The sequence below is a fragment of the Colletotrichum tamarilloi genome, assembly GCF_030869305.1.
Source record: "Colletotrichum tamarilloi strain Tom-12 chromosome Unknown Scaffold_172.1, whole genome shotgun sequence".
Classification (NCBI taxonomy): domain Eukaryota; kingdom Fungi; phylum Ascomycota; class Sordariomycetes; order Glomerellales; family Glomerellaceae; genus Colletotrichum; species Colletotrichum tamarilloi.
In genome coordinates this window covers 15,090-40,845 of record NW_026849555.1, presented here as the reverse complement: position 1 = coordinate 40,845, position 25,756 = coordinate 15,090, and the positions used below count along the sequence as shown (strand labels likewise).

The window sequence follows — 25,756 nt, the reverse complement described above, 5'->3', positions numbered from 1 at the left end:
ATTTAAGCTTATCATGATCGCCAAGGCCGCGCGAACTTTAGGAGCTGCCCAACGGAGCTAGTGTCGGCTGTTGGCTGGGTCATTGATGCTACCCCGGCCGGCAGTCCCGCACACTCAGACTGGGGTTTTTGAGGACGTTATTGGATGCTGCTTGGGGTGTAATGTCGCTGAACGCGATTTCGGTTCTTGGCAAATCCACATCACGGAGCCTGTGAGCTGTTTTCTGCGCTGAAAAGGAATGTGTCTCTATGACGCGCTGCTGAGTTACGTCCTGCTACGTCAGGACGTTTAACTACCTTATGAGGGAAAAGGCTGCAACTTTGCGGGCATTTTGATACGCCCTGGTATCTTTTTCGTGTAAAGAGAACTGTATCATTTTCCATCACACTGTGAATGGGACCTCCTAGACGTCAATTCCCACGGGCACGTTGAAGTCTGCCAAGGATGGAAGCCTACAGGGAGTTTGACTCGTCCAAATCCTGGCCTCCACGACAATGCAACGGGAATGCTCCATGCCTTCTTTCAAATAGCCTCAAACCTACCCTCCCATTCCTCTCCACGTACAATATGGCTGCATCATCAATACGACAAACGCAGGCGGCACAGGAATCCCATACGTTTGCAAGTCTCTGCAACGAGGCAATAGTACTTCTCGCCGCACTATACCTCGGTGCCTTCCGTCAATTGCCGCAATTGTCCAAACGTAATCCAGTTGCGATAAGACAACACATCCCGCCGTCCGTTGGTTGCCGTGTATCCAGATAGCCATGACCACCACCACTGGCAAAGTGTCTTAAGCCATGATTTTGAAGGCATCGGCTTCGAGTCCGGAACCTTTGGATCCCATCTCTTTTCAGCCTCTTGACGAGTGACACTGACACTAAAGTCTTCCTGGAACTGTGTCATCGCGTTAACTCCCTTCCAGATATCTTCCGAAGCCATATCACGCTGGCCGGTTTTTGCCAATCCTTGAGCTAGCAGTGAGATGTTTTTGATGTCCCGTCCACTGACATTCAACACCGATAACTGGACGAGAAGCTTTTTTTTTGACTCAAATAGGACGCTGTCCACGACATGCTCGTGTTATCCAGGTATCCCAGAGTTGTCTTCTCGCTGCTTCGGATAGGGGTTCGTAGGAGAGCGCCAGGTGAATTCGGGACATGAAAGCGCTATCAATCGTTCCAACCCGGTTGGTTGTTAAGAACAGTGTCCCTTCGAAGTACTCAAGAGTGCGCAGCAGCACTGGCCATATCAGTACTGAGTCTCTTCTCCCTCCGTAAGCGAGGGTATATTATAATTACTCACTGGAAACAATTCCGTTGCGCTCCAGATCTTGCAAGTTACGAGCTTGCATAAAAACATCTGCTTCGTCTAATAGCACTGGAGCTCCCCACCGTGTAGCACTTTGAAGCAGTTTAGCTAGAGATACTTCGACTTCAGCCGGCGAGCCAATGAATTGGCCTGAATTGGCCGTGAGAAGTGGGCGGCGAGCGTGATCCGCCATCACCTCTATATCAAGTAGTCAGTGGTGGATCTCAGGTTGTTGTGTGTGGGGGAGGGGGGGGGGGGGTTATATCTTGCCTGCAGTGAATGTTTTCCCAACGCCAGGAGGACCGTTTAGCAGAATGATAACACCTTTTTCTTTACCCTCGACGAAGTCATCGGTACTAAATTCTTCTAAGTTCTGAGACATAATGAGAGATGAGAGTAGCTGTTTCTTGTGACTAGGGAGGACGAGATTTCCAAAACCGTCGTCGTTGAAAGTGACTAGATGAACGTCTTCGACGTTGAACCACCCCCACCGCTTGTTGATCAAGGTTTATGCAGGGACCTCATGGTCACAAACCAATAGTGCGGCATCATCAAGTCTGAGATCCGGCGATGCTAGCCCAACAATGTCTTCTTCTTCGTCCATGAAGTCTAAGTCAAGATCGTCGAGATGTCGATGACATTCCTCAAAATTAACGATGATTCTCTGTCGAACCTAAGGTATACTCCTTGGTAGTTCTTGGGGCTCCCTCAAAATTGGTTGGTGTAGATGTCGCCTGCATATAAACGATTCTGACTCCTAGCAGTATCGGTTTTCAACAACGATATAGACTGGAAATGGCAAACTAGAAGCCCATCATCGAGCACACGGAATAATTAGCCGCCCTAAAGGGAGCATTGAGTAATTTTCTCTCTACCAATACCGAAAATGATAAACCCGGTTTACCTTCCTACCGTAGAAGTCCAGCAGCAGGGACTTGAAGAAGCCATTCTCACTGGACGTGACGCGTACTATCTGCAATGGACTGATTTCAGTCCGCTCCATACCTCCTCCATCGTCAGTACAACTTCCCAACATCAATCTAGTTTACTCCGCGAGTGTGTTCAACCCCCGTGATTGGGATCAAAACATAAACGCGTGCATCCTTTGTAAGCCTCAGAGTCTGTGTGGTATCGACCTGATCTGTCTTGGGAGGCTGTTCGCTGAAAAGGAGTTGCGGTTTCATCTGAAAGCAGGGTGCGGTAGCATATCTCAGCCATCCCTGGTGATTTCAGGAAGAAAGATTTAAGAAAAGTGGCGAATTGCTCGGAGCCGGGTGAATCTCGTTAGGAAGATGGTAAAATCAGCAATGCCTTGGGTTTATGCTATGCCACGACTGTCTCAAACTTGCTATGTGACCCCAGATGGCCCGCTCGTCTCATCACTTAACAGAGGAAGTTGCAAACTTGAACAGAAGTGCAGCGAGTGATTTCAGAATAGTTATGAGGGGCAATCGTGGTTTGTATAATTATGAATGTCTTGCATTTTCCTGTGTGCGTAATGTTTGCAACACAGGCCATGCCTAATGACATGTACGTCCCGGTCTCTCGATGAGCATCAGTAGTGCAGTTGTAGTGTAGTATGTACTCAAAAAGCAAACCCGACTCAACGTATCCAGTACCCAATCACATTCTCATGAACGTACGCCGGTCGTGATATGTCGTAAGGGAATGTACCCACGCATCCCCTTGAAGTCTTACTTCGCAGAACGCTTCACCTTGCGCTTCATCTTGCGCTTCACCTCGCGCCTCTCCGCCGCCCAATACGGATATCCCTCACACTCCCCACTCTGATCCCACTCCTTCCTCAACAGGCGATCAACCTTAACAACCTGCTGATCATACCACAAATCCAACCAAATCGCATTCTTCCTCTTCTCCTCCTTCAACTCCTTCATCCGCCTCCGATAGCACTTCTCAATCCTTTTCGCCATCAAGATGTCATTATTCGACATCTTCCTCGGGTACATATCCGCAGCACCAGAACCGAGTCCACCAGGCCGGAACTGCATATTGCAGCCCTGCATCCTCATTCCGTAATCCTCGTCCATGCGCGCGTGGTCGTGGAGCTGGCATTCTTTGAGGTAGGCTAGCTCTTCGCGGAGTTTATCCTGCTGCGTAATGGCGAGGCAGCGGACGCGTCCTGTGCGCTGGGCGAGGTCTGACGTGGCGGTGCCATGCTGTTGGATTGCGTCCAGGCCTTTGTAGACTTCCGGGTCTGGGACGAGGAAGCCCTTGGGCCGGGGGTAGGGGACCATGTGGTTGAAGATGCGGAGCATTGTGGATGTTTGTTTGTTTGGTGAGGGCGATGGGCTTGGTGAGATGAGGTGGGTGAAACTGGGAAGAAGACTCTGTAGTCCTGACCAGGTTTGCTGAGGCTGAGGAGTATTGGTAGAGGTAGATAGGATTGGCCGAGAAGCCTGTGAACTTCTAACCAGGAAGTGTGATGAGGTGTAGTTGGTGTTTTTTGTGAATTGTAAGAGTGACAGCATGTAAGTTGTAGAACAGCTGGACCGACTCTGTCTGATAAAGTATCAAGCTCTGATGGTTCGGTAATGTGGTGAAGTGGTATTGTGCAGAACTCTAGAGAGCCTCTGAACGTAGAGAGTGAACCGAAGACTAGTGGGTTGTACCAGACAGGAGTGAGTGGTTTTTCTCCCAGATTAATCAAACAATTTGGTGGAGATGCTCCGAATTATATAGCCTCCTACATGCCGTCAAGGTACAACACCGTTTCCTAGGGTACACCACCAGACCAACTATCGTATAACTTTATGAGGGTAAATCACCATCTTCTTCTCTTTATCAGCAAAGTTTGAGCCCCAACTTGCTCATCGAGGACCTTGCTGGGGCATCATCGCCATCGGAGTTGAGTATGGTGGGAGTTGGTTCCATGGCATCAGCAAACGATAAATGCATTTCCTTCGGCATCGAGGCCGAAGAGGTTGGTAATGATCGTGACATGGTGTTAAGTCCGAATAAAGAAGAAAGGTTCAACAACAGCTGGTCCGGATTCTGCCTATGAACCTCCCCACCCTACGCGTCATGGGAGCATTAGAAGTCACCGTAATCGAAATTGATAGCGTCGCTTGCCCTCGCCAATATTCTTACAACTGCCTGTGGTAGCGGCATTGAAACACAAGGGAGGTGTACAACATCGAACTTGTGACAAAGGCAAGTCAGAAAGAGCAAAAGGATGAAACATAAAGTATGGAGAGCTGAGCTCGAATCCAGTTGTTCTATCTCTACGTCTATAGTCTTCATATTGTCTAGTGCTGTATTTGTCACCGCCAAGATCCGACGTCTTGTACTGTTACTCCGTGGCCAATGCTTGAAAGAACAAAGTGAATCCAACCAAATCCAAACGAACGCTACCGACAAACGCCACAGTGCTATTTCATATGCTTGCCCTTCTATACGCCTTCTTAAACGCCAACGAATCCTCCTCTTGTGCCCAGCTCTCTGCCGCGAACCCCAACTCCACATCCGGCTCGTGCTTCCACCTCGGAATGTTGAAGGGCTTCCCAAAGAGTGGCGAAAGCCAAAACCATGCCGGTATAACCGTGTGAAATCGCACTAACTAGAAGCTGAGTAGGCCACTTCTTCTCTTACCCAGAGGGTAAACCATGAGGGCGCTCATAAATAACCCAACGGTGATGCCAATAGCGACCTGAATAACGCTAAGAAGAACCGCAAAGGCCGAGTTGTTAAGGTCTGAACTGTCGGTTGATGTCGAAGTACCGTTATTGTTTGTGATCTGATCAGCCGACGTGACACCTGCCAACAATGACCCGCCAGCCGCGAGACCACTAGGGACCTGCACAAATATAGCTGGAAGCATAGCGGCGGCGGCGAGTCCATATCCGACGGTGCGCTTCCGCTCCGGGACGACACCTTGGGCCTTGTCCTTCTCAGAGAAGGTCGTGGTGGTGGGTGTTGCTGGCGCCGATCCTTCGGGAGTGTTCTCTCCGGGGGTATGGACGCCAGTGGGACCGGCAGCTCCAGCGGTTTGGCCAGACATTTGGTACATTTCCGGACGAGGACGCTCGTTGCGACGGCGGCTAGCGCTAACGAAGCGCGGGGCCATGCGAAGATCCCACCAGTCGAGGAAGTCGAGGAAATAGTTGTGAGCATGGCGGCCAAGGCGGGAGTAGAGGTTAGCTAGCAATCCCACGGTAAGGGCGCCAAGCATGTTCGAGATCTGAGCGTTGCCGACAAAGAAGTCAGACGAGTAGCTGTTAACGAGGAAGCCGGCGAGTGAGATGGTGATCATGACAGGTGTCTGCTTCCACTTGGCCTGATTGATAATACAGAGGCAGAGGGTGAAGCCCGGCACAAACAACAGGTACCAATTCCTATTAAGCGGGTTGGTGCAGGTCGTTCTCGACTCTGCGTGGCGGTCGATCATGCCGTAGAGCGCAGTGCCAATCGTAGTTCCGTATCCGAGGAAGAGCGTGTAGATCATTGCATAAACCATGCGAACACTGCCGGCGACCAAGTTGTGGCTTTGCAACTCCAAACTGCTACAGAGGACCATGTAACCTGGAAGAATGAGGGCAATGGAGCTCTGCGCCAGTGCGGAGAAGCAAAATAATTCGCCGTTGTTGATGGAGCCGAAGGCGCGGGCCAAGAAGGAGGTGACGATGGAGGCGGTAATTTCAAAGACGTTCGCATACAGCTCGTTGCTCGGGGCAAGGATCAATTGCATCCAGCCCAGGATGCAACCAAGAATGAAAGCGATGGGCAAGTCGATGAAGCGTCCCTGAAAGGCGAAGGGGGCGACACACACACTGGCGAGGCCATAGACGGGCACGCGCATCCAATTGCCGAACTTGAGCTTGCGAGCTGTGATGCTCTCCAACATGATGGTAGCCTCATCGGCGCTGATCAAATCGTGGACAACCTGCTTATAGATGTCGTGCACGTCGCGCAGCTTGCCCAGATCGACACCGTGTGCCGAGCGGACGATCTTGACCTCGGTGGTGTGTGTCGCGCTGTCGTCGAAACTGATAATCATACAGCCGGGAATGTAGAGGAACTGACCCTCGATCTCGAGGACTCGTGCCGACATCTTCATGTATTCCTCCAGTCTGTGGGTTGGAGCTCCGTACATCATCAGCGCCCTGCACAGCTTGACGAGATACTTATGCCTCGACAAGATCTGAGCAATGTGCTTAGTAATGCGGTGCTTGTCTTCAGACTTTGATGACTTTGGTGAAGATCCGCCCCAGACTCCAGACTTCTTCCTCTTCGGCCGTGACGGGGGCTCCGTCTTGAGCTTCTCGGTGAAGCCCTGGCTAAACACACTCGAAGCCGGCCCTGCCATGGCGGACGACGACTTCATAAGCTCAGCCAGAGCCATGGAGGAACGAGAGCCTTGCTTCTTGTGGTAGTTGAACAGGCCACTGTTGGGGCGAGAAGGCCGAGGTGATCCAGGGGTTGAGGGCGCAGCGGAGGCTGGCATAGAGCCCGGAGGCGAGTGATTGGGCGTAGCTGTAGCTGGTGTGTTGGAACCCGGCGTGTTTCGGCCACTGCTACCGCCGCTGCCATTCTCGTTGTAGAGCTTGAGGAGCGATGATAGAATGCCTCCGTGATACTGCTTCGGGGGCGGAACATAGTCGTGAGCGTAAGACTGCTCCAAAGTGGGCGTGGCGGTGCCAGATCGGGCACCTGCAGGCGCCTCGTACTTGAAGTAGTCATTCGGTCCTCGGCCACCCTTCTTGGCTCTCCTGGTGTGAGATCGGACGAGATTCTCGGCATCCAAGTGCGAGTTCTTTCTGGGACGGGACCGGACCTTTCGTCGCTCATCCGACCCATCAACCGCAGAGCTCAAGCCGGTGACGTGATCGGTTTCCTCATCATCGCTAAATGGGTTGTATCCGTCGATGGAGTTGCGACGGGAAGGGGGTGAGGAGTAGTTCTCAACACTTACAGCCAAGCGATTGGCACGCTGGCGGGCCTCCAAACCCGAACGCTGCTGCCGCTCGCCGGCAGTTTGCTCAGCGAGGTCGGCTTTCTGTCTTTCCTCGGGTGCATCGTAGCTGGTGTTACGGCGGAGCACGGGCCGGGGCCGGGCAGGTGTCTCGGAAGGATTGTTCTCCTGGTTCTCCGAAATCAAGACCTGGGTTAAAGCACGACGTAGCTCACCGGCATCTGGAGCTCCCGCTGGGGTTGCGTCGTTGTCTCGTCTTGGAGTAGCAATGCGTCCAGGTGTATCAAAGGGGTTAACTTCGGGGGACATTGACTGCGCGAAGTAGTCATCGTCAATCACGATGCTTGGTGGCCGATTGTCTACCAGGGGTGTCTGGCTAGGCTGAGGGCTGTCGGCATGGAAGCCAACCTTCTTCTTCTCCTTCTTCTCTTTTCGAGCCTGCGGTGTTGCCGACGAAGGGTGAAGCAATGGCGGAGTTCGAAGCTTGGGCTGTTCCTGTGCTGGATTCTCGAAAGGATTCGGCGGTGTGTTGCTGGAGCCGGAGCTCGTCTGGCCGGACTCTTGAGGCGAGCCTGACATGTTGTCTAAAGAGGAAACGATCGCCGTTTCCAGGCTGTTGGTTGATTCAGCTCGATTGTCCTCAATTGAGTTTGAAGATATCGCAGGTGGTGGTACAAGAGCCTCTATACAAGATAGTCGTGACTGGATGGATTAGAGCTGCTGGTGAAGATGCAGGTTTTCTGGGTATATCGAGTCAAGTATCCAGATATCGATGGATGAATAGTGTTGTCGTTATCGTGGGGTAGTGTCATCAGTGGACCTCACGGCGGTAGCACTCGTGGAAAGTAGGCGCCATTATGTGAGGAAGTTGGAAAGCTAGTTGAAGTTGGTTTGGAGGGTGGGAGGAGGTCAAGGAAGAGGAGGAGGGCGAGGAGGGGATGATCAATGGAGTCGAGAAGCTTGGAAAGCAGGCGGAAGGAGCGGAGAGACGGGACGTAATGAATGGCGAAAAACACAAGACGGAGAAGGGAGAAAGAACTGGAGAAGCTACAGCTGAGAATCGAGCGGAGGAAAGCAGATCCCAGGAAAACACAGCAACAGAAACGGCAACGAGCAGACCGGGAGGCTCCACGGGCCCGTAGTCGACTCGTCGCCGGTTCCTTGCTTGGAGCGTGGTGACCGTAGTGGTGTTTCTCGGCCCCGGTGCTAGAGGATTGGCGTGTTTGGTGCGCCTCTGCGTTATCACGCAAGACTGACGGCTCTGCTCTGTGGTATCCATATCCATACACTTGTACGCCACGGCGTATCCGTACATCTGTAGAAAACAGAGTATTTGCAGCTGCGTGTCTGTGGTCTGTAATGGTGGTGGAGAAGATTGACCTTGAACCATGTTTGACGTCGATATCCACGTTCACGCCCATGGTCCCACGCTCCGTCACCACACCCATCATGGACATGAATGATTGACAATCCCACGCCTCGCCATGCCGGGCCCTACGAAGAGTGGGCTGTGACCCTGCTGCTCGTCCATGGCACCTTGGCCAAGCTAGACGGACTCTCTCGGCTGGCGGGGCGCGAGAGCGAGCGAAGTGGAGGGTGCTGGCACGCTGACTGGGAACGCCGTGTGAGGGATGGAAGGGCGAGCGAGAAAAAGACACGAAGGGTCCACAACAGTTGTCAGAGAGAAGTGGAGAGAAGTTCGAGTCGACGATGTTGTGGTGGGTGGAATCGGCGATAAGAGTGCGCAAGCTCCAGCCTCGAGCCGCATCGAGTGTGTGGCTAAGAAGAGGAAGTGTGTGTCGAGTAATGTCATTGATCGCTATGCCGGAATCATTGAATCGTTGGTGCAAAGAGCTTGCATATTGCCATGCAGTTTCGACTTTGCGGCGGCCTGCGAGTTTGCAAAGGCGACAAGATGGAGGGAAGAGGCAACCTGAGGCAGAATGTACCGGCAGAATGGAAGGGAACGCGCCGAGAGGTACCTGTGTATCTCTGCGATACGTACCTGCTTAGTGTGCAGCTCTTGCCGCCGTCGAGGATTTTTCCCTTGCGCTAGAAATGGCATTGTGCTAGAAAGAGTGGATCCTGCCGCGGAAACCCCTATCGAAGACCGCCACACCTTCCCGTTCTTTCAGTGATACAGTGATACCTTACAGTGAGTGAAGAGTTTGATGTGAGAGACTGTGAGTGAGTGAGTGAGTGTACAGACATGAGTGAGTAAGAGGGCGAGTGAGCGTAATACTACTGAATGAGAGTGAGAGTCATACGAACACACAAAACTGAGAGATTCGGTCACCAGCGTCAAAGTCAGATTCTCTGAAGGACATGATTGAGCCTTCAAGATGCCACCCCTCCCTCCCCTCCAGCCCTCCAAGGTTCCCGCCATCCCTGCCAGGAACCCTTAGCCGTCCATTTTGTGCATTCTCTGTAAAAAGAGAGTGTGTGCAGCCCAGCTAAACCCCCAGTGCCTGCGTCGGTGACCCCCATGCCGTCATATCAGCTCACCCCTCTTCCCCCTCCCTCCAACACCCTCACCTCTCTACGAAGTACCCTTTCGCAGCTTGCCGAAGCCCTGCGCTTCCGACTTGCCCTAAAGTGAAGCTCTGCTAAGCTGTTCGTACCACCAGGCGCCTATCATTGCCTCTTCTCACGACAGTCGCAGACCGTCTGGAGCTGTTTAGCGCACTTGTCTCGCGTCACACGTGCCTGCACCAAGACGACGCAGTGGACTCGCTGTCGTCGTTATCAGTCGAGTCTCTTGTGTCTTTTACGCGCGCCATACCCGCACCTCTCTTGGCCCTTTTCAAGTTCGTACGGATAATCCTCTCTCACCTGAGAATGGGCCGGCCGACAGTGAGGAGAGCCCCGTGTGCCTGACTGCCCGTATCTGTATGTGTGAAATGACAGGAGCACAGGAGTCGAGAACGTTGTGAGGACACTTGAGTCAAGGAGGTGAGGTGCGCACATCAATCTCTTACTCATCTCCATAAAGCGTACATGAACTGCTTCTAGGCTTCCGTGTCACCGGCGTCGGCATGAGTTCGCCTTCAAACTATCAAGAGAGACCCAATTTAACGCCACGGACGCGTCTCTCTGTGAACATTGAAAACGCGGTTTGAAAACTCAGATGCTGTCAAACTCATATAGAGTCTCATTGTTAAACAGCGAACACCGAGTCCGGCCGGCAATGTTCCGGCAGTAGCCCCTGCCAGAGACTGCGAAAGCCACGGGTTGAACGAAGAAAACCTTTCAAGCTAACGGGCATTGGCATCCCAACTCCTTCCATGCGTTCCCAACAGAACGTCTCTGGCGCGATCTGACTTACCTTAGCCGTTCCGCTATAGTATGTTAGGTCCGTCGACCCGTCGCCGGTGCCCGTTCTGGGCCTTGAGGACACCTAAAAGGGTCCCAAAGGGGGAGGGTGTGTTCAAGCCATGTTCCCTGTGAGAGGTTAGAGGGGGTGTGGACGGGAAGCACTTCGGAGGTGTGGTAGGTCCAAGCACGGGCGGCGGCTAGAGTCAGACAGATTAGAGAGTGAGAGAGAACTACGAATGGCTAGCCGGCGAGCACATGAAGAAGAAGCAACCACTGCCGTAGTGCTGTCGCAGATGTGATCGATGAACCAATCTTGTATCCCAATCGGTTGCTTCGATGTTCGTAGGGCCGATTGAGATAACAGAATGCGCCCGGCCGAGACTTTGTTTGCTATTTGCCATAACCTTTCCAGTAGTCGTCATTTCGCCGCCTTGGTTTGAGTTTTCTCTCTGGAATGCTCCTTTTCATTCTTCACTCGTCACTCTCACTCCTGTTCGGCAGTACCAGTATTACCTACTCGTGTCAGCTCAGACACACATCATTTGCTACCGAACTGCTCTACCCTAAGATCACCGCTCATCCAAATCTTAACTTTTTCGCCGTAATGCCTCAGAACGACAACTACTCTCACCCTCTGTAAACTTACCATGTGTCACAGTGTCATCCCGTTTCGAGATCATCCCGTCATCAACGGCGTACCTGGGCGGATAATGGATTATCAGAAACAGTCCCATTCGAACACACACGCATTCATTTCTCACAAAAGAACCTCTCAAAACAAAAACTCCCCCTCCAGAAATTGTCATCTCTCGCATGACTCCGAAGCCTGCCATCGGAACCCCTCCGTCCCCTGCTAGCTCCAGGGCTCCAAAAAGCCAAACAGACGAAACAATCAGGGCAGCTCCCTGGCCGAACATCATGGCACCCCTGACGCCGCCGCGGGCGGGCATTGTCATTGCTGGGCTTGGAGTGGCGTATGCTAGAATGGAAACCCCCGATCTGGCAGAGCATCTCTGCGCTGGCTAGCCCCTATGCGGACTGCAGTCTGCAGTGTTCACATCTATCCGTCCATTGTCTCCCGGGCCAAACATCCGAAGCGCGGAACCTAGCCAATGGCAAAAAATGCAAAGAAAATTGTGCAGCACTGCAGCCCTCTCTCTCTCTCACGCCTGTCGTCGCTCGCGCGGCCGCCTGCGTCCATCCCGAGCCACCGGTGCCAGCGGTTGCGAAAACCGGTCGACGCGCCATGGCGAGACTATATGACGTAGGGGAGAACGGTGAAGCATCGACAAAAACATGACCATCCCACACGCCCCCCCTTTTTCCCACCCTCCCGGATGGCCGACTAACTCCGCCTAGCGAGAGACGAACGAAGGTCCATGTCCAAACTCAGCTTGGCTCCTACCGTCACATTCTCTGCTGTTGCTATTCTTTGATATGCGTCCTTGACAGGACACCACCTAGAGTGATACGTTCGAGAGGCTCTGCTGTCCGTTTTCCAACTGGCTCGTTGATCTTCCGGGTCCCCTTCGAACGAAGGACGGAACGTACAACGGCCCTTACTCGATGATGTAAAACAGACCCCACTATCACATGAACATCTGTCCAGCGTTCCTTGGAATTGTGATCTGACTTTGAGTTGGCGATCCTGAGTTGTCCCAAGGTTCACTGTCGTCGGTACTTGTTGTTCTTCGTCATTCGAACGATCCAATCTATCATACCTTTTGTCCTCGGTCAGCAAAACTCCCCGTACAAGCTACGAGTCTACGCGCGTAACCCTCGTATCTGATAGAACTACTACACTACACTACCACGGCAACGGTCGCGACCATAATATGTCCACCGATGACCGATCTACTGTTTCTATCCTGAGTGAGGCTGTGACGCCCGTTCACCATCTTTGGCCCCCCCTCCTACTAAGCACCCCCCTATCACAACATCCATGCGGCGCGCCGTCCATCACTCATGCCGCGCACCGACGTTGCCAACACAGATTGCCAATCTCATTCGAACTTAAGTCGTGATTGACACCACAGATGTGTGTGCGTGCGTGTGTGCCGTGCGTTGCGTGTATGCGTTTGCCCGCCCTCCCGTGCCGCCCGGGACACCGGAACCGGGAGGAGCATCAACCATCGTGAATCAGACCCGTCCACACACACCCCATCCATCCCACCGCAAGAAAGAGTTTCGGCCGCCGTTCTAGACCGCCCTGCCGCGACGGGAGGAAGATGGGGTGACCCCTCCAAGCTCCAGGTCGTCCTCTCAAGCCTTGAGAAGCTCTACACCGGATTCCGCTGATTCCAAGCAAGCTGCAAAGACGAAGCTCCTCTTTCCTCGCCTGTTCCCTTGCGCAAGGTACCGAAATCCATCGTCTTCAGCCCGCGTACTCGTCGGTTCCCAACCACGGACACTCAATCATTTTACCTATCCGTACGGATACTCTTCTTGACCTCTCCACTAGGCGGCCGGGAGTGGATATATCGGCCGTTCCAGCTTATGTCTCGCTCGTCCGTGTGATGACAAAAAGGGGCCCCCTGTCGCTCATCGTCGACTCACTCAGCTTTCACAGGTTCACGTCCCCTCCACGTCCCTCTCCTCGGTTTCCCTAATCCGGAAATCCCGAGCCTTGGATCCATATTTCGAGATATCCTCTTTTTCTCTTTCTCCCCCTCAGGTCCCCATCTCCTCTTCTCCAAAAAGACTTTCACGATCCGACCGAGTTTCCCACCACTCTGCGCCATCGCCTTTTCGCATTTCTCCTCCTCGGCGGAACCCCAAAAATTGCTCCATTCCACAATAAAGTCGCCCCCGGGGCCCCAACTGTGACTGTCCTGCAGCTATCCCGTCTTTCCCCTCTCTTCCCATTAAGCTGCATTCGGTACAGGATCCGAGGGAAGGAATGGGTTTTGTAGCTTGAAGCCAGGATCCAGGGGCCAGAATGTACTCTGACACGCCTCTGCTGCGGCGTGAAACCCCTCACGACTCCAAATCCTTTCGATCCAACTGATTGTTTGTCAAATTGTGGTTTAAATCTCTGCCTCGCCTCATGATCGTGATATCCATCACGCTTCGGGAAGCCCTGTTCAAAGTTCCAGCCCAATGCCCCCGATCCACACACATGGCAATTTGACTATCCGTGCCCCCTCGCACTTTCCATCTTTCACAGCGGCGTAAACCCTGTGGACAACTCCTATCGGGTGCCCCTGGTGTGATGTGCGCAAGGGAATGAAGAGGCATGTTTGTCTAGACCCCTACGGATAGAGGGAAGAGCTCTCTCCCAACAGTGGAGTTTCTCTCTTTCTTGTGACCATTTCCCAAGTCCTAATTTTTTGTCACACCATAAGATTTTCCGCTACAAAAAACTCCACAGATTCCAGAACGTTGAGCCCTGGACCTGCCAGGGAAACAAAAACTGTGTCGGTAGAGCCCAAGTCCTAAAATAAGATGAGACCTTCTTCGTCCGGTCGGTGATGGTCCACTTTAGGCCGCGTCCCGTCCGAAACGAGGGCGGTATCGGGACCATCTCGTGGTTCGTGTGTCAACCACTTTTTTCTTCTCATCGCAGCATCGCAGATGGTCCGGAAGTTGCAGCCGGACTAAACAGAAACTCTGTTTTACGGGCTGATCATTGATGAAGTGGCCGAACTATCTTAGCTTAGCAGCAGCTTGAAGATGGAAGTATGTATTAGTAGGTGAGAAGCATTGCAGTCTAGTCAACGGCGGGTGAGTCCGCGCCGAGCATCCACCACACGTTTTCAAGTGCCATCCGGCATTGGATGATCTAGAAGTCAGAGTTCAGCTTGAAACGAGCGCTGTGCTGGGCAAGGGGGACAACATCATTTGGGGGCTGTTTTATTTTGCTTCCCACCCCCTTTTGGGTCACCGGCATGCTGCATGACGACGGGTGAGATGCTGGCTTGAGGCGACGCAAAACTTTGATAACATGTCATCGGCGATTCGTGATGCTGCAGCAGTATTGACTCAACACGGCCAACATGCTCAGCCTGCCGTGATTCAGGGCAAGGTTCGCAATCTCGACACTGCATTCAACATTGCATCCGACATGTGATGCTATCATCTCAACAGCCATCCGTTGACGCGTGTACCTCTCTCTCAGTCACATCTGCAACCCGGGCGGGCTTCAGTGACTATGCCGCATCGTCAAGTCTTGGTTTCAAAACTACCTTAGCCGTAGGGCCGATATCAATGCTACCCACCGACAACCCACGAAGACATGAGAACATCAAGGCACGAATAGGAAGGTGGCCGCAGGAAAACGGCCAGGGAGGTAGCCAAAACACATCGCCGTGAAAAAGCTTGACCGAACTGTTTCTCGTGCGGTGACAAATGTCACCTACCGTGATGGCTCGTCTAAGCCGAATGCAACACACCGTCATGGGCGACCCCCACGCCGCTACGCCACGGGTCCGCGGCAACTTACCACACTCCCGGGCCCACCTGATATCAGGAACAATTATGCTTTTTGCTCATTCTTTTCTTACTATCGTGACCTGGTAGCTAGGACTCGGCAAGGGAAGAAAAGTTCGGTGCACCCCTTGAAGCATGATATTGGCAGCCGTCCTCGTTTCGTTGCCAAGTTGTAAAAAGTTGGTGTGCAGGGCTTCGGCTATACCGGTGGACGTTCCAGTGGCATCACTGTCCTTGGAAATGAAGCCATCGTGAAGTCCGCAACCAGTCATTCATCCACATGGTTCTCATAAACAAGGTAGAAGAAAGAAAATCGACTTGTCACATTCGAGACCTGCGGCAAATAACCCCTTGCTGTTGGAGCTTGAAGCCCCCGTCCCCCAGTAGAGTCGGGTTGTAAGACTGCGTAATCTCCCGTCGCAGCCCAACGATGCATGGTCCCCTGGGCCCTGTCCCTTTCTCACGAGGCTTGTTCAAGATGGGCTATCGACGGTCCGTGTGCTGCTGAGAAACTTTGGGGCGGATCCGGTTCGCAGACAGCATGCACGTGTGGATCAAATCGGGGAATTTCCTTCATTTCAGGGGGATCCATCGAACATTCTCCCTTGTTGATCGCTGACGACGAGGAGACTGTTGTCGGCGGGAGAATAATGCTATGGCAACGGAGAGTCAGTGGTTGCTTTGTTAATCTCTCCATGGTTCGACTAAGGTGCTGAATGACTGTTGTCTTTGGTTACCAAGTGTGTTGGATTGTGGTTGGATGACAAATCGAAAGCCCGCTACACAACTCTTCACAACAGTGCAATAGGAGTTGTAAAATAATTCATATGGAGCTGGATACAATACTCTAGAGTAAAGATTGCCAAAGTCACTTTCCGCCAAGAACGGAGAAGGTCGTTACTAGATATGGGGAATAATGCGCTTTTCCAACAATATCGACTTGAATGAAACAGACATTGATCGATACCAAGTCACGGTCTATGTATTGTCCTCAATAGCTGATATGAAAGATCAAGGAGACTACTCCTGGGACCTAAAGGGTATCATAGCTCTTGATGATGTTTACAGAGCCCTTGGCCTCGAATCATCAGTAAATGCCTGTGACTACTCAGGAAACACATCTTGTTACACTATCTTCCATCTTCAAGTTGCAATACTCGACTGCATGGCCAGTTGAAAAGCATGAAATGCGACTTAACCCCTTCGTCCAAGCATTAGGCCGTGTAGAGTCATCAAGACAACATGTTTTTCTAGGTAAAGTTCGTGAATCAATGCCTTTACCAATCTAAGTACTTATTGATACCTATCGACTTTCTCAATTATGTGGAATTTAGTCTAGTCCAGTTTCAAGCCGTCATTACCTCTGTGCGCAATACTGCAACATTAAGAAACATACCTACTTCAATCAATCTCAGTGGAATTGACTTGGTTGAACTGCTCAACGTATGTCGTTGCGAAGCAGGTTGTAGCCACACCTATCATAGACCCCGTACCAACGATGAGAATTAAAGATTCGAATGATCAAGCATGGATAACATAAGTAAGAATGATAAGATCGGCTTCTAATATACACTCGACAATCCTAGGGACAACAAGGCCATAGCAGTGATATCTTTCTGTTTGACTATTGAGTATGTGCTGTTCTTCAACTACAAGCAAATTGAATTACATGAATTATCCGTACCCCCATTTCTATGGTTTAAATATCGCCACAAAGACTTCTCTTCAGATGCCCGACGCCAAAGGGTACTCAACTGGTTTGCTGTCTTTCCCCTACTTGTCTCGCGCCATCCCCTTTTCCTTTGACACATCATATCACTCAACCAGCCGATGCAGTGGCTGCAGGCAAGACTGAAACAGTGAGAACAAAGCTAGCAGTAATCTGAGAAGTTGAGGCAGTGCTTGTTATCCCAGTGGTTGAAGATATTGTAGGCGATGTGGATGGAGCCCCAGAGGAAGAAGCTTGTGATGCAGAGGATGTGCTCGATTGGATGCTCGTCTGGCTAGTGCTTGGTGTGGTCGCGGATGTCGAGGGGCTTGAACTTGAGCTTGATATCGGAGAGTTATAAATCGTAGATGAAGAAGTCACAGACGACAAAGAAATAATGACTGTAGTGGAGCTTGATATGACGGATGATCCTGAGCTCCCACTGCTACTGGTCGTGCTGGCAGTGGCGGAAGGCGTAGAAGTAGACGTTCCTGTGCTCCCGGATGTCAAGGAAGAGCCTGTGAAGGATGAAGAGGAAGAGCCTGTTGTTCCGCTGCTACTTGTGGCGTTCAAACTCGCACTTGGGTTCATGCTCAAGGTGGTAGAAAGCCCCGTGCTAGTCCTGGAGCTATCGGTGTTGAAGGTGCTGGTGGATGAAGTTGTTCCCAAGTTCGAAGAAGAGGTAGTTGATGATTGCGTTGAAGTTGTAGAAGTATTGCTGAAGCTTATCAAGGATGTCGAGGTGGAGACGAGTGAAGATGGAGAAGTAGTGCTAGAATCTGTAACGATGATTGTTGACCCGCTGCTTGAGGAGCTCGAGGTACTGGATGATGACGAGGTCAAGATTGTTGAGGTATCAGTACCGCTCGTTCCTGTAGTAGTTGTGCTACCTGTGTCGGTGGATGTTGAGGAAGTTGTCAGGGTCGATGATCTGGACGAGCTGGAAGAGTCTGAGGCTCTGGGATTGAAGCCGTACACGCTGAAATACTGAGCAGAGCTGACAGCACCGCCACATCTAACGGAGGAATCTCCGGGACAGAGGATGTTGCAATTAGTGATGCTGTCAGGTGTGAACTGGATAGCGGCGATACCTGCATTGCTGCAGTAACATTGGTCGTTGAAGAGCGCGCCGAACGAGCGAGAGTTGTTCACCAAGCAAGTTGTTCGGCAAAACTCTACGCTGTTGGCAGAATTGGTGGAGAACAAGGTGAAGGTCTGCTGGAAGTTGCCAGGTTGGCCACATCCTAGCAAGACCCTGCTGTAATCTTGGCTTGCTACATTGGATACCAAGCCAACCAATATCAAAAATAAAGCTCTCATCGTGAAGGCGAACTTGGTCTATCGAAGAAACGTCGTAGTCGGTTACTCTCCTGAGAGTGGATTGGAGACGGGGAGCTCTTTGCCAGCCAAGTGGAAAGGGAGAAGAAGCCCCGAGAGCAGGGCAAAGTAAGAAGTGACGAATGGAAAGAGAAGAGAGGGGTTTTTAAGCCGAACTTCATACTTCAAGGAACCGGGCCGGGCAATACCACATGCCTAACTTATTTATTACACTTACCTTACCCGAGGGATGTTCAAGATATGTGATGACTCTAGCTTGAATGCCAAAATTCCTGCTACCCAGTCTGGACAGGGTTGAGGCAACCGTGATGCACTTTCATGACAATTGTTCAGCTGGATGGCTTCGCATTCTTCGACGCCTAACAGTCGTTGATGTCTTAGATCAATATCCTATCGTGCAATGGCAATGGCCGTCCGATTAGCCACCATACCTTTGTGTCTCGGAGATATTCCGGGTTCATCACAGCTGAGTAGACAGGAAACGGTACCCGACTTCGCATATAGCATGATTGATTCTTAGCAGAGTACCTTTTGATTTCAGTTAGCAGATGCAGGTGGTCGGCCGACCGCTTCCAAGGTGGGCGTCATGTTGGGTTTCACAGGACGGAATTGGCTGAATCGCTGAAGTACAGACAACAATGCAATCATGCGCAAAGGATTTCGATATCACGTCCGCGCATAGACCGTGAAGCCTCGATCTATTGTTCGGGTGTGCTGCAGGGCGGGCTGCCGGACGAACCCCACAGCGGCACCGGTCCGGCATGCGCCGGGTCGGACCGCCTGAGTGGGTCGTTCCGGAACGGCACCGTTGACAGGATGGCTGGACGACATTTTGCAGGTTCTGCCTTGTGGCAACTTCCTTGGACTCAATCCAGGCAACGAAAACTTGGATTTGAACGGAAGGCATTGAATCGAACATGTATGCGAGGACACTGCCGCCTTAAGGACATTGCAACACGTTGAGTACCTCAGATACCTAGGTACCTTCCTCCCAGGTAGGAAGGCTTCCCAAGGTATCACCGGCTCAACCCATTTCCATCCTCATTCGAGCCGTCTCAGAAGCTGATCAAAGCACAAAAAATATCATCATGAAGCCTCCAATCAGTCATTCAACATGAGCAATCGATCCATCTACCAACTAAACAAGGACAGAGAGAAACGTGAAGAAACATGCCCTCCCCAATCCCCCGCCTCCTCCCACCAATCTTCTCAATCTTCGACTCAGGCCTCGCCGAAACAGCAAACAACCCCCTCTTCTACCTCTCCCACGACGCCGAACCCTCCGAGACAGACAACGCAATCGGCATCAACATCCACGCAGGCCCCTTCTCCACCGCACCCATCATCGCGCACCTCACCCACCGCCTCGTAAGCCTACCGGGCTAGAAGACCCGTCGCACCATGCAAGTCCACCTCGAACAACCGCAGTCTCCCCTCCCTTCGCGCCCCCGCCGCCGTGAAAGCAACTCCAGCGACACCCCCAAGATCCTCCTCCACGAAGACCGCGGTCGACAAGGGAACGCTCTGGGCTTCCGCTCGCTTTTCAGCCGTATCATCCGCGGGAGAGGGTATCAGGGCCTATGGCGCTTCACGATGCGTCTTCGGGATCCTTGTTGGGCGGAGATGACGACCGATGTCGATTTCGAATGGAGGCATAGTCGAGGGTTATCTATTCGGACACTACGCCTTTCAGACGGGTGGCTTCTCTAGCGGAAACGCACGCCCGACGAGACTCGCATCCTGAGAGCTCCACGACAGTCGTATCTCGGAAGGGGAGGCTATGCCAAAGTAGACGAAGAGTTAGTCGCCATGATATCAATTGACCCCTCGCGACCGTACCTTGGAACAGGATTCCGATTCCTCAACTCCGCTGCCATTCCCCCTAACGCAAAAGAGACTCCCTTCTTGAACGACGACTTCGCGTTGGTGGCGATCATGTCCGGTATTGGTATCATCATGGGCGAGAACGAGACGTTAGGCGGCGTGCTGACGGCTGAGGAAATACAAGCTTCACAGAGACCTCATCTCAAGCGCGCCGCATTAGTAGAGAAGCACGCCCGCGAGGCAAAGGAATGGCTCGCTACTCTGGACCTCCTCGACGACAATGACCGTGACGACGAGCCACCTCATATACGAAGGGCTGAAAGAATAGCTCCATGGAGGGACCTCCACGGGTCAAGAGGAACGGTCACACGGGGAAAAGAAGGAGTCAGTGGCAAGACAAAAAGCTCCAAAGCAACACCGCCTGGAGATCGCCGACAGCGCAGTCTATCAGCGCCCGAGACTTCTTCGCAGCGGAGGGCAGCTGAGAAGACTTTGCATCACGATGCAAGTCGTAGACAGGAATGGGAGAAGAGGCCTGCCGTGTACGTGCCGAGGAAGAGGGAGAGAACTGCGAATGCGTCTGCAGCGACGAGACGGACTACGCCGCTGCGGTCTTCACAGAGAAGCTCGTATGGGGATCGAGACCCGACGAGTCGGAGCGTCATCTTGGCACAAGGAGGAACGCAAATTGAGTGAGTTGATGGAGTATGGCGTGAGTTTGATGGTTTGAGGTCCTTGAGAAGCTAAATCATTTTCGAGGAACGGTCTTCTCAAGCACGTCTGATTCTGAGGTGTCCAGAGGGGTTTCGAGGTCGGTCGAGTTGGTGATGGCTGGGTGGAGGAAATATCCGGTGCAGGCTCGCGCTACAATGACAGTACTAGCAGTAGTAATTCATGGCATAACTATGGCATATGATTTGACTACGCGAAACCGAGCGTGCGATTCCTTTGTGTTCGTTTTGTGACGATTGGGCAAAAAAGAAAAATGAAATAAATCGATGAACTTACAAGACTGCCTGTCAAAGACCTCGCCCTGCTTGCGGATTACTTATTCTAGAAGAGACATATTGTGCAGAAGTAGTACATTGGGATCTGTAGATGCCCGAAGGAGCAGATGTTGTAGGGTCGTAGTAGGACTTGCAAAGGGACTGATTCTGGCTCATGGTTATCCAGACTATGAGTATGGACACGCCGCCTTCACAAATACATTTGACCATCCAACCTTCCAGGAGATTGAAGTTCCTGAACCAGGGAAAGCGGTACTCTATGCGTTGTTTGCAATGCAGAATCTGATAGGGCATGATGGAAGGGGCGTAGTCATTCAGAAGACAGTCGCTGACCAGGCTAGATGACCCCATTCCCAGACGAAAACTTATCGGAGGACTTCGTGCCAACTAATAAACTCAAATTATGTCCCCTATTCACTGATCTCGCTTATTGTCACAACTTCTCGCAAAGAGACAAGCGGACCATCAGTATCCAGGTACATGACCGAGGCGGCTCCTCCGGAAGGCTCCGATTAGCTCCGCCCTCGATTTTTCGCGATATGCAAGGCGAAAGAATCGAGCAAGACACTGGACAACCAATCGCTTGTGTCTCAGGAACGCAAAGCGGCAGAGAAAAGTTGAGAAATATGAGGACTGAACGCAGAGAGACGATAGAGACCAGCATCACGGCAAGCGTGTTGCATAAGATACTTACACAGCCTCAAGCCCATTCTTTGAACATCGTAAGATGCCAAGACAATACCCATTGGGCCAAGCTTCACTGTGGAAAATCGTAAGCTCGGTTTTTCTCTTTCCGCGCTTGCCAGTGTGGGTTCTGGCTGTGATCGTTTTCAGCTGATGTAGTCGTGATCTTAAACCCCGCATCGACGGGTGAGAGAAGGGAGGACAATCTCCGTATATCCCCGGATCTGCAAGAAGGCCTTCGAGATCCCCAGGATCTCGAAGTGAGCGGAGAAATCCATCAACCGACATACTTCGGAATGTAGAGACGGGCCCATCATGGAGCCGATGGTCGTCAATGTTGATGCTTGGCCTCTGCAAAGCCGCCACCGCAGGAATGGCAGCCTTGCCCTAGCTGGGGGCCACGAAGAAGTTCCGGAACGAATGGCTGACCCAGGAGCAAGACCGATCTACAGGCGGGCGTTCGGTAGGCTAGCGGCTCGAAGAGAAGGTGGCTTGTATGGTTGGATTCATCGTCGGAGACGATTTCGACCAAAGCTAAGCAAACAAGCTCCCAGGTCGTGCCAATGGTGCGTAAGCCAAGTCGGTTGACCTCTTGGTTGTCCCTCCATTAGCGGAGCCGCGATTCATGGCACAGCGCCTAGTGGTGTGCGAGGAATTCTCGTGCCCGTCTTGTTATGTCTGCTGCCAAGCAGGAGGTAGCCGCCACGTTGTTGATGTTGAGCAAAAGCCTAGCCAAGGAAAGGGGGAAAACGGACTCGGGGGCCTTGGCGTTTCTTGTATCTGGAGCTTGGGTTGCTTGTAAGTTGGTTCGACCAGGGACCGTCACTTCGGACACGTCGGACCCCAACAACAATGTCCTGAAGCGAAACAAATGTGCATACTGATGTCGTTTTGTTTCTTGCTACTGTCATCTAATCTTAGCACTCGAATGCGTTGCGTAGCACATGCGACGGACCCTGAATTTGTCAGAAACAAGCAGAGTGGGAACATCCTGTCGCAAGCTATTCCCAGCGTCGCAAGCAGCACAGACAGGGTGTCACAGGCCAGGCGTTCTCAAACATGCGCGGTGCTCCGAAACATGCTGATAAGAACCAACCCACCGGGCGATATCCAGCGATGAATGTCGGAATATCAATACCACAGTCCACATGTGAAGAGGTTGGGAAGCTAGTTGCGACGCAATTCCAAAAATACGAGCATGTGCGGCCTTTCCAGGTTCTAGGCTTCTAGAAGTATTCTTAGTCTCGCCGGGGAAGGCTTTAGCTGTGAGACATTGGCCGGGGCAGCGGGAGGCTCGTCAGCAGCCGTTCGATTGGTGTCAACCAAGGTGCTGTGGCCTCGACTCTCAAGATCGCCCGATTGGACCGAAGGTACAGTGGTATCTGCACAAGTTGCGAGTTTGAGAGATCGGGGACTTTCAACTTCTACTGACAGGCGCTTTGGTGGTGTCGTAAAGGGGCCTTGCGGCTCACCGCCGTTTGGGAGCGGCGAATTTGAATGATTCGGACAAAGTTCACGGTGGGATCTTGAGTTTCTCGGTGCGCATCTCCCATGGTATGATGATAGCGGCCGGCGGGCACGGTAGTATTCCAAAAACCCAGGGTAGCACGCCGCGGCAGCTCGCCGGAGCAGAGGCCAGAAGGCTGGAAAGGATCTCGAAACGCTCGGGAGATGCGCCTGCAGATGTTTTGCCTCGTTGCGGTAAGGATTAGGATGCGCGCCGGAGCATAGTCGAGTGGTGGGTGGTGACGGAGGTGGGGTGATGGGAGAATGCACTGGTGCAGACAGGCGCATGGCCGGCCAGGTGTTGTTGAGCTTGCGAAAAGGGCCCGGTTTGGCGAGGATGATGGACCCGTTCTTCTCCGCAAGGAATACTCGGGGTTTGGGGTTGAACGGGGGAGATGTTGTTGGAGAGGTGGGGAAGATGGGGAGACGGGGAAACGAGATTCGGTCGAGAGACACTTTTGTGATTACGGACGGTCGATACGTGGTTAAAGGACTCTCCCACGTTACGGCGAGGGGCGGGCGTCCTTCCAGGTTGAGTTTAGACGAGGGGCGGGCAAGTCGAGGCGAGAGGAGGGACGGTGGCCGGTGAGGTGAGGTGAGTGGTCAGTGGTGGTCGGAGAGGTCGAGTGCCGGGGCAAGTCGCATCAGGCTATCAGCCTCTTGGGCTTCTCTGGAGCAGTCCAGGTATGATTGCTCTGTGCGGTACATTAGCTTGGATGTAGCGACTGGGATGTGGGAGGAGTTTTGGCTGACTGGCGCTCCGTTGGCGGCAAGCAAGTCAGAGGCAATGGCGTGGTTTCTGAGGGTACAAAGTCTTGGCAAACATTGCGATGTCGTGTACTCATGATGAACCGTAGCCCGTGGATGATTCAGTTGGTGGCGGTGATGACCAGCAGAGAGGAACCCTAGATGCGACTATGGAGTACCATACCTTGGCCTTGGGCCATTTGACCCAGCATGACTCGGCATGAGGTGGATTGAAGAACGATCTCAGGCGGATGACTCCAGACTCCAGTCCTTGTTAGACGTGCTAGACGTGCTAGACTGTAGATTTGACATCTGGAGGCCGGGGAAACAGAGATTGGGGAAATTTGCCCGTGGGGAACGGTGATGCAGAGAATGTGAGGGGGCGAATACGGAAGATACCATTGGGCAGAGGTGATGAAGTTGTGAGAAAATAATTCGGAAGATGGCCGAATATTCGCAGGCCAGAGGAGGGGGAAGTGGAGACGTTGGCGCTATCGGTGTTGCGCCCGACGGAGGGAGCCCCCGGTTGTCCCCGGTCGTGCCTTCCCAAGAACCGTCTTTATCATTTTCCTCACAAGCGACGGGGGAAGGTACGAGGTATCGAGAAACGGTGGAAGGAAGGAAGTAAGGTAGGGAAGGAGCAAGTGTCAGCTAGTGGCAGAGGCAGTGACAGTAGGGGTGGAACTGCCTTCCGACGGACTATCCAACTAGACGCCCACAAAGGTGACGAGTATCGTGGCCATGCCAGGAATGCGCAAGTAATACGGAGCCAGCAGACCATTTGACAGTTTCGACGGACCATCCTGGGGCCCCGACTTGAGAATCTCTGGGGAATTGAAAGGGTCGCGGGGATGAAGAAGAATGGACACGCAGTAGTCCGGGTTGGTGGACACTCACACGCACCAATTTACTACCTAGGTATTTGTAGCGTGCCATTTGCTAGGTATTGACGCTTGGGCAACTGGGTTCCAAAGTTGCAACACTTACATGGCCATTGGCGGATAGCAGTGCGCGAATTTCCTCGACTTCCATTGTCACTTGTATTTTTGCCCTCCACCATGGCCCATGATACATTTCTCATTGGCCAAGAGACAACACAGATGAGAGACATTTTCTTCTTTTCAGTAGTAGTCGGCAGTAATACGGATGGTGCTAACTTGTTAGCATCAGGCCACAACGCCCGTTAAGCTTATTTCCCCGTTCCCCCATCATCTTGTACGGTGGGACGGACGCTGGCTGGCTGCTAGTGCATTGGGCGGGCATTGCCCATCACCCATTACCTAGGTAGGTACCCATCAGTGCGGGATCGGCTATCTGCTAATCCAATGGGGGATCATCTGGGGGAAATCTGTTCGCGGAGCTGTCAAACGTGTCAGACGTGTTCGTTTGATCTCGCGAACCGCTCTGCTGGAATCGACGAAACGACCTCACTTTACGACAATTTGTGACCTCACCTCATTGATGTTGTTCAGTTGTCGTCGACGTCGTCAAGTGCGGCGACAATTTACTCAACTCCCTCGCAGCGCCGAGCAACTTGGCGTGACGGGATGGCTTGCCGAGGAGGACACAAGCACTTTCTTGGCAGACTCATCGCCCGTTGAGTCTTGGCGACTTGGCCGACATCTGGTCAGCGTGGCCCATCCTTGCCCGTCTGCCTGCCTGCCTGCGTTCCTTTCCCACGCTTGCGATTTGTGGTGTTGGTGTTGGCATTGGCGCTGGCGATTTTGGTGTCGCTTGTTCCCCCCCTCTCTCGCAAGTTGCAACCAGGTGGCGGCAGTAGTGCGAGGCATGGAAGAAGCATAATTTGAGAGGAGTACAGTCTCGCGCGAAGAAGGTGCAACTGAAAAATCCGGAGTCGAGCGTGACTTTCCTCAGGTCGAATGCTTACGATGTACGTATCTACCTTGGTGGACGGGATGTCTTCTGGCGCTCCTTCTGGAAGGCAGCAACCGATCGACG

At 52.4% G+C, this 25,756-nt stretch overlaps 9 protein-coding genes across 9 annotated transcripts; 2 read left to right on the top strand and 7 right to left on the bottom strand.

The window, feature by feature from the left end:
- Positions 1 to 1,051: 1,051 nt before the first annotated feature.
- Positions 1,052 to 1,819, bottom strand: CTAM01_15670 (ATPase; the record flags this gene model as incomplete). Its single annotated transcript, XM_060531664.1, has 3 exons — positions 1,052 to 1,242; positions 1,306 to 1,509; positions 1,600 to 1,819. Coding segments are annotated over 3 exons (615 nt in total), but the record flags the coding sequence as incomplete, so codon positions are not given.
- A 1,186-nt stretch (positions 1,820 to 3,005) lies between these two features.
- CTAM01_15669 (uncharacterized protein) lies at positions 3,006 to 3,587 on the bottom strand (the record flags this gene model as incomplete). Its single annotated transcript, XM_060531663.1, has 1 exon — positions 3,006 to 3,587. The coding sequence occupies one exon, from the start codon at positions 3,585 to 3,587 to the stop codon at positions 3,006 to 3,008; it is 582 nt and encodes a 193-aa protein (XP_060373761.1).
- Positions 3,588 to 4,888: 1,301 nt separating this feature from the next.
- On the bottom strand, positions 4,889 to 7,819 carry CTAM01_15668 (uncharacterized protein; the record flags this gene model as incomplete). The annotated part of the gene is made up of 1 exon (XM_060531662.1): positions 4,889 to 7,819. One exon carries the CDS (start codon positions 7,817 to 7,819, stop codon positions 4,889 to 4,891), a length of 2,931 nt encoding a protein of 976 aa, XP_060373760.1.
- Positions 7,820 to 8,061: 242 nt separating this feature from the next.
- On the bottom strand, positions 8,062 to 8,688 carry CTAM01_15667 (uncharacterized protein; the record flags this gene model as incomplete). The annotated part of the gene is made up of 1 exon (XM_060531661.1): positions 8,062 to 8,688. The coding sequence occupies one exon, from the start codon at positions 8,686 to 8,688 to the stop codon at positions 8,062 to 8,064; it is 627 nt and encodes a 208-aa protein (XP_060373759.1).
- A 2,454-nt stretch (positions 8,689 to 11,142) lies between these two features.
- Positions 11,143 to 11,511, bottom strand: CTAM01_15666 (uncharacterized protein; the record flags this gene model as incomplete). Its single annotated transcript, XM_060531660.1, has 1 exon — positions 11,143 to 11,511. The coding sequence occupies one exon, from the start codon at positions 11,509 to 11,511 to the stop codon at positions 11,143 to 11,145; it is 369 nt and encodes a 122-aa protein (XP_060373758.1).
- A 5,577-nt stretch (positions 11,512 to 17,088) lies between these two features.
- Positions 17,089 to 17,682, top strand: CTAM01_15665 (uncharacterized protein; the record flags this gene model as incomplete). Its single annotated transcript, XM_060531659.1, has 1 exon — positions 17,089 to 17,682. One exon carries the CDS (start codon positions 17,089 to 17,091, stop codon positions 17,680 to 17,682), a length of 594 nt encoding a protein of 197 aa, XP_060373757.1.
- A 1,517-nt stretch (positions 17,683 to 19,199) lies between these two features.
- On the top strand, positions 19,200 to 20,545 carry CTAM01_15664 (uncharacterized protein; the record flags this gene model as incomplete). Its single annotated transcript, XM_060531658.1, has 4 exons — positions 19,200 to 19,397; positions 19,458 to 19,664; positions 19,788 to 20,395; positions 20,440 to 20,545. 4 exons carry the CDS (start codon positions 19,200 to 19,202, stop codon positions 20,543 to 20,545), a joined length of 1,119 nt encoding a protein of 372 aa, XP_060373756.1.
- Positions 20,546 to 21,875: 1,330 nt separating this feature from the next.
- CTAM01_15663 (uncharacterized protein) lies at positions 21,876 to 22,034 on the bottom strand (the record flags this gene model as incomplete). The annotated part of the gene is made up of 1 exon (XM_060531657.1): positions 21,876 to 22,034. A coding segment is annotated over one exon (159 nt), but the record flags the coding sequence as incomplete, so codon positions are not given.
- A 238-nt stretch (positions 22,035 to 22,272) lies between these two features.
- CTAM01_15662 (uncharacterized protein) lies at positions 22,273 to 22,455 on the bottom strand (the record flags this gene model as incomplete). Its single annotated transcript, XM_060531656.1, has 1 exon — positions 22,273 to 22,455. One exon carries the CDS (start codon positions 22,453 to 22,455, stop codon positions 22,273 to 22,275), a length of 183 nt encoding a protein of 60 aa, XP_060373754.1.
- Positions 22,456 to 25,756: the final 3,301 nt, after the last annotated feature.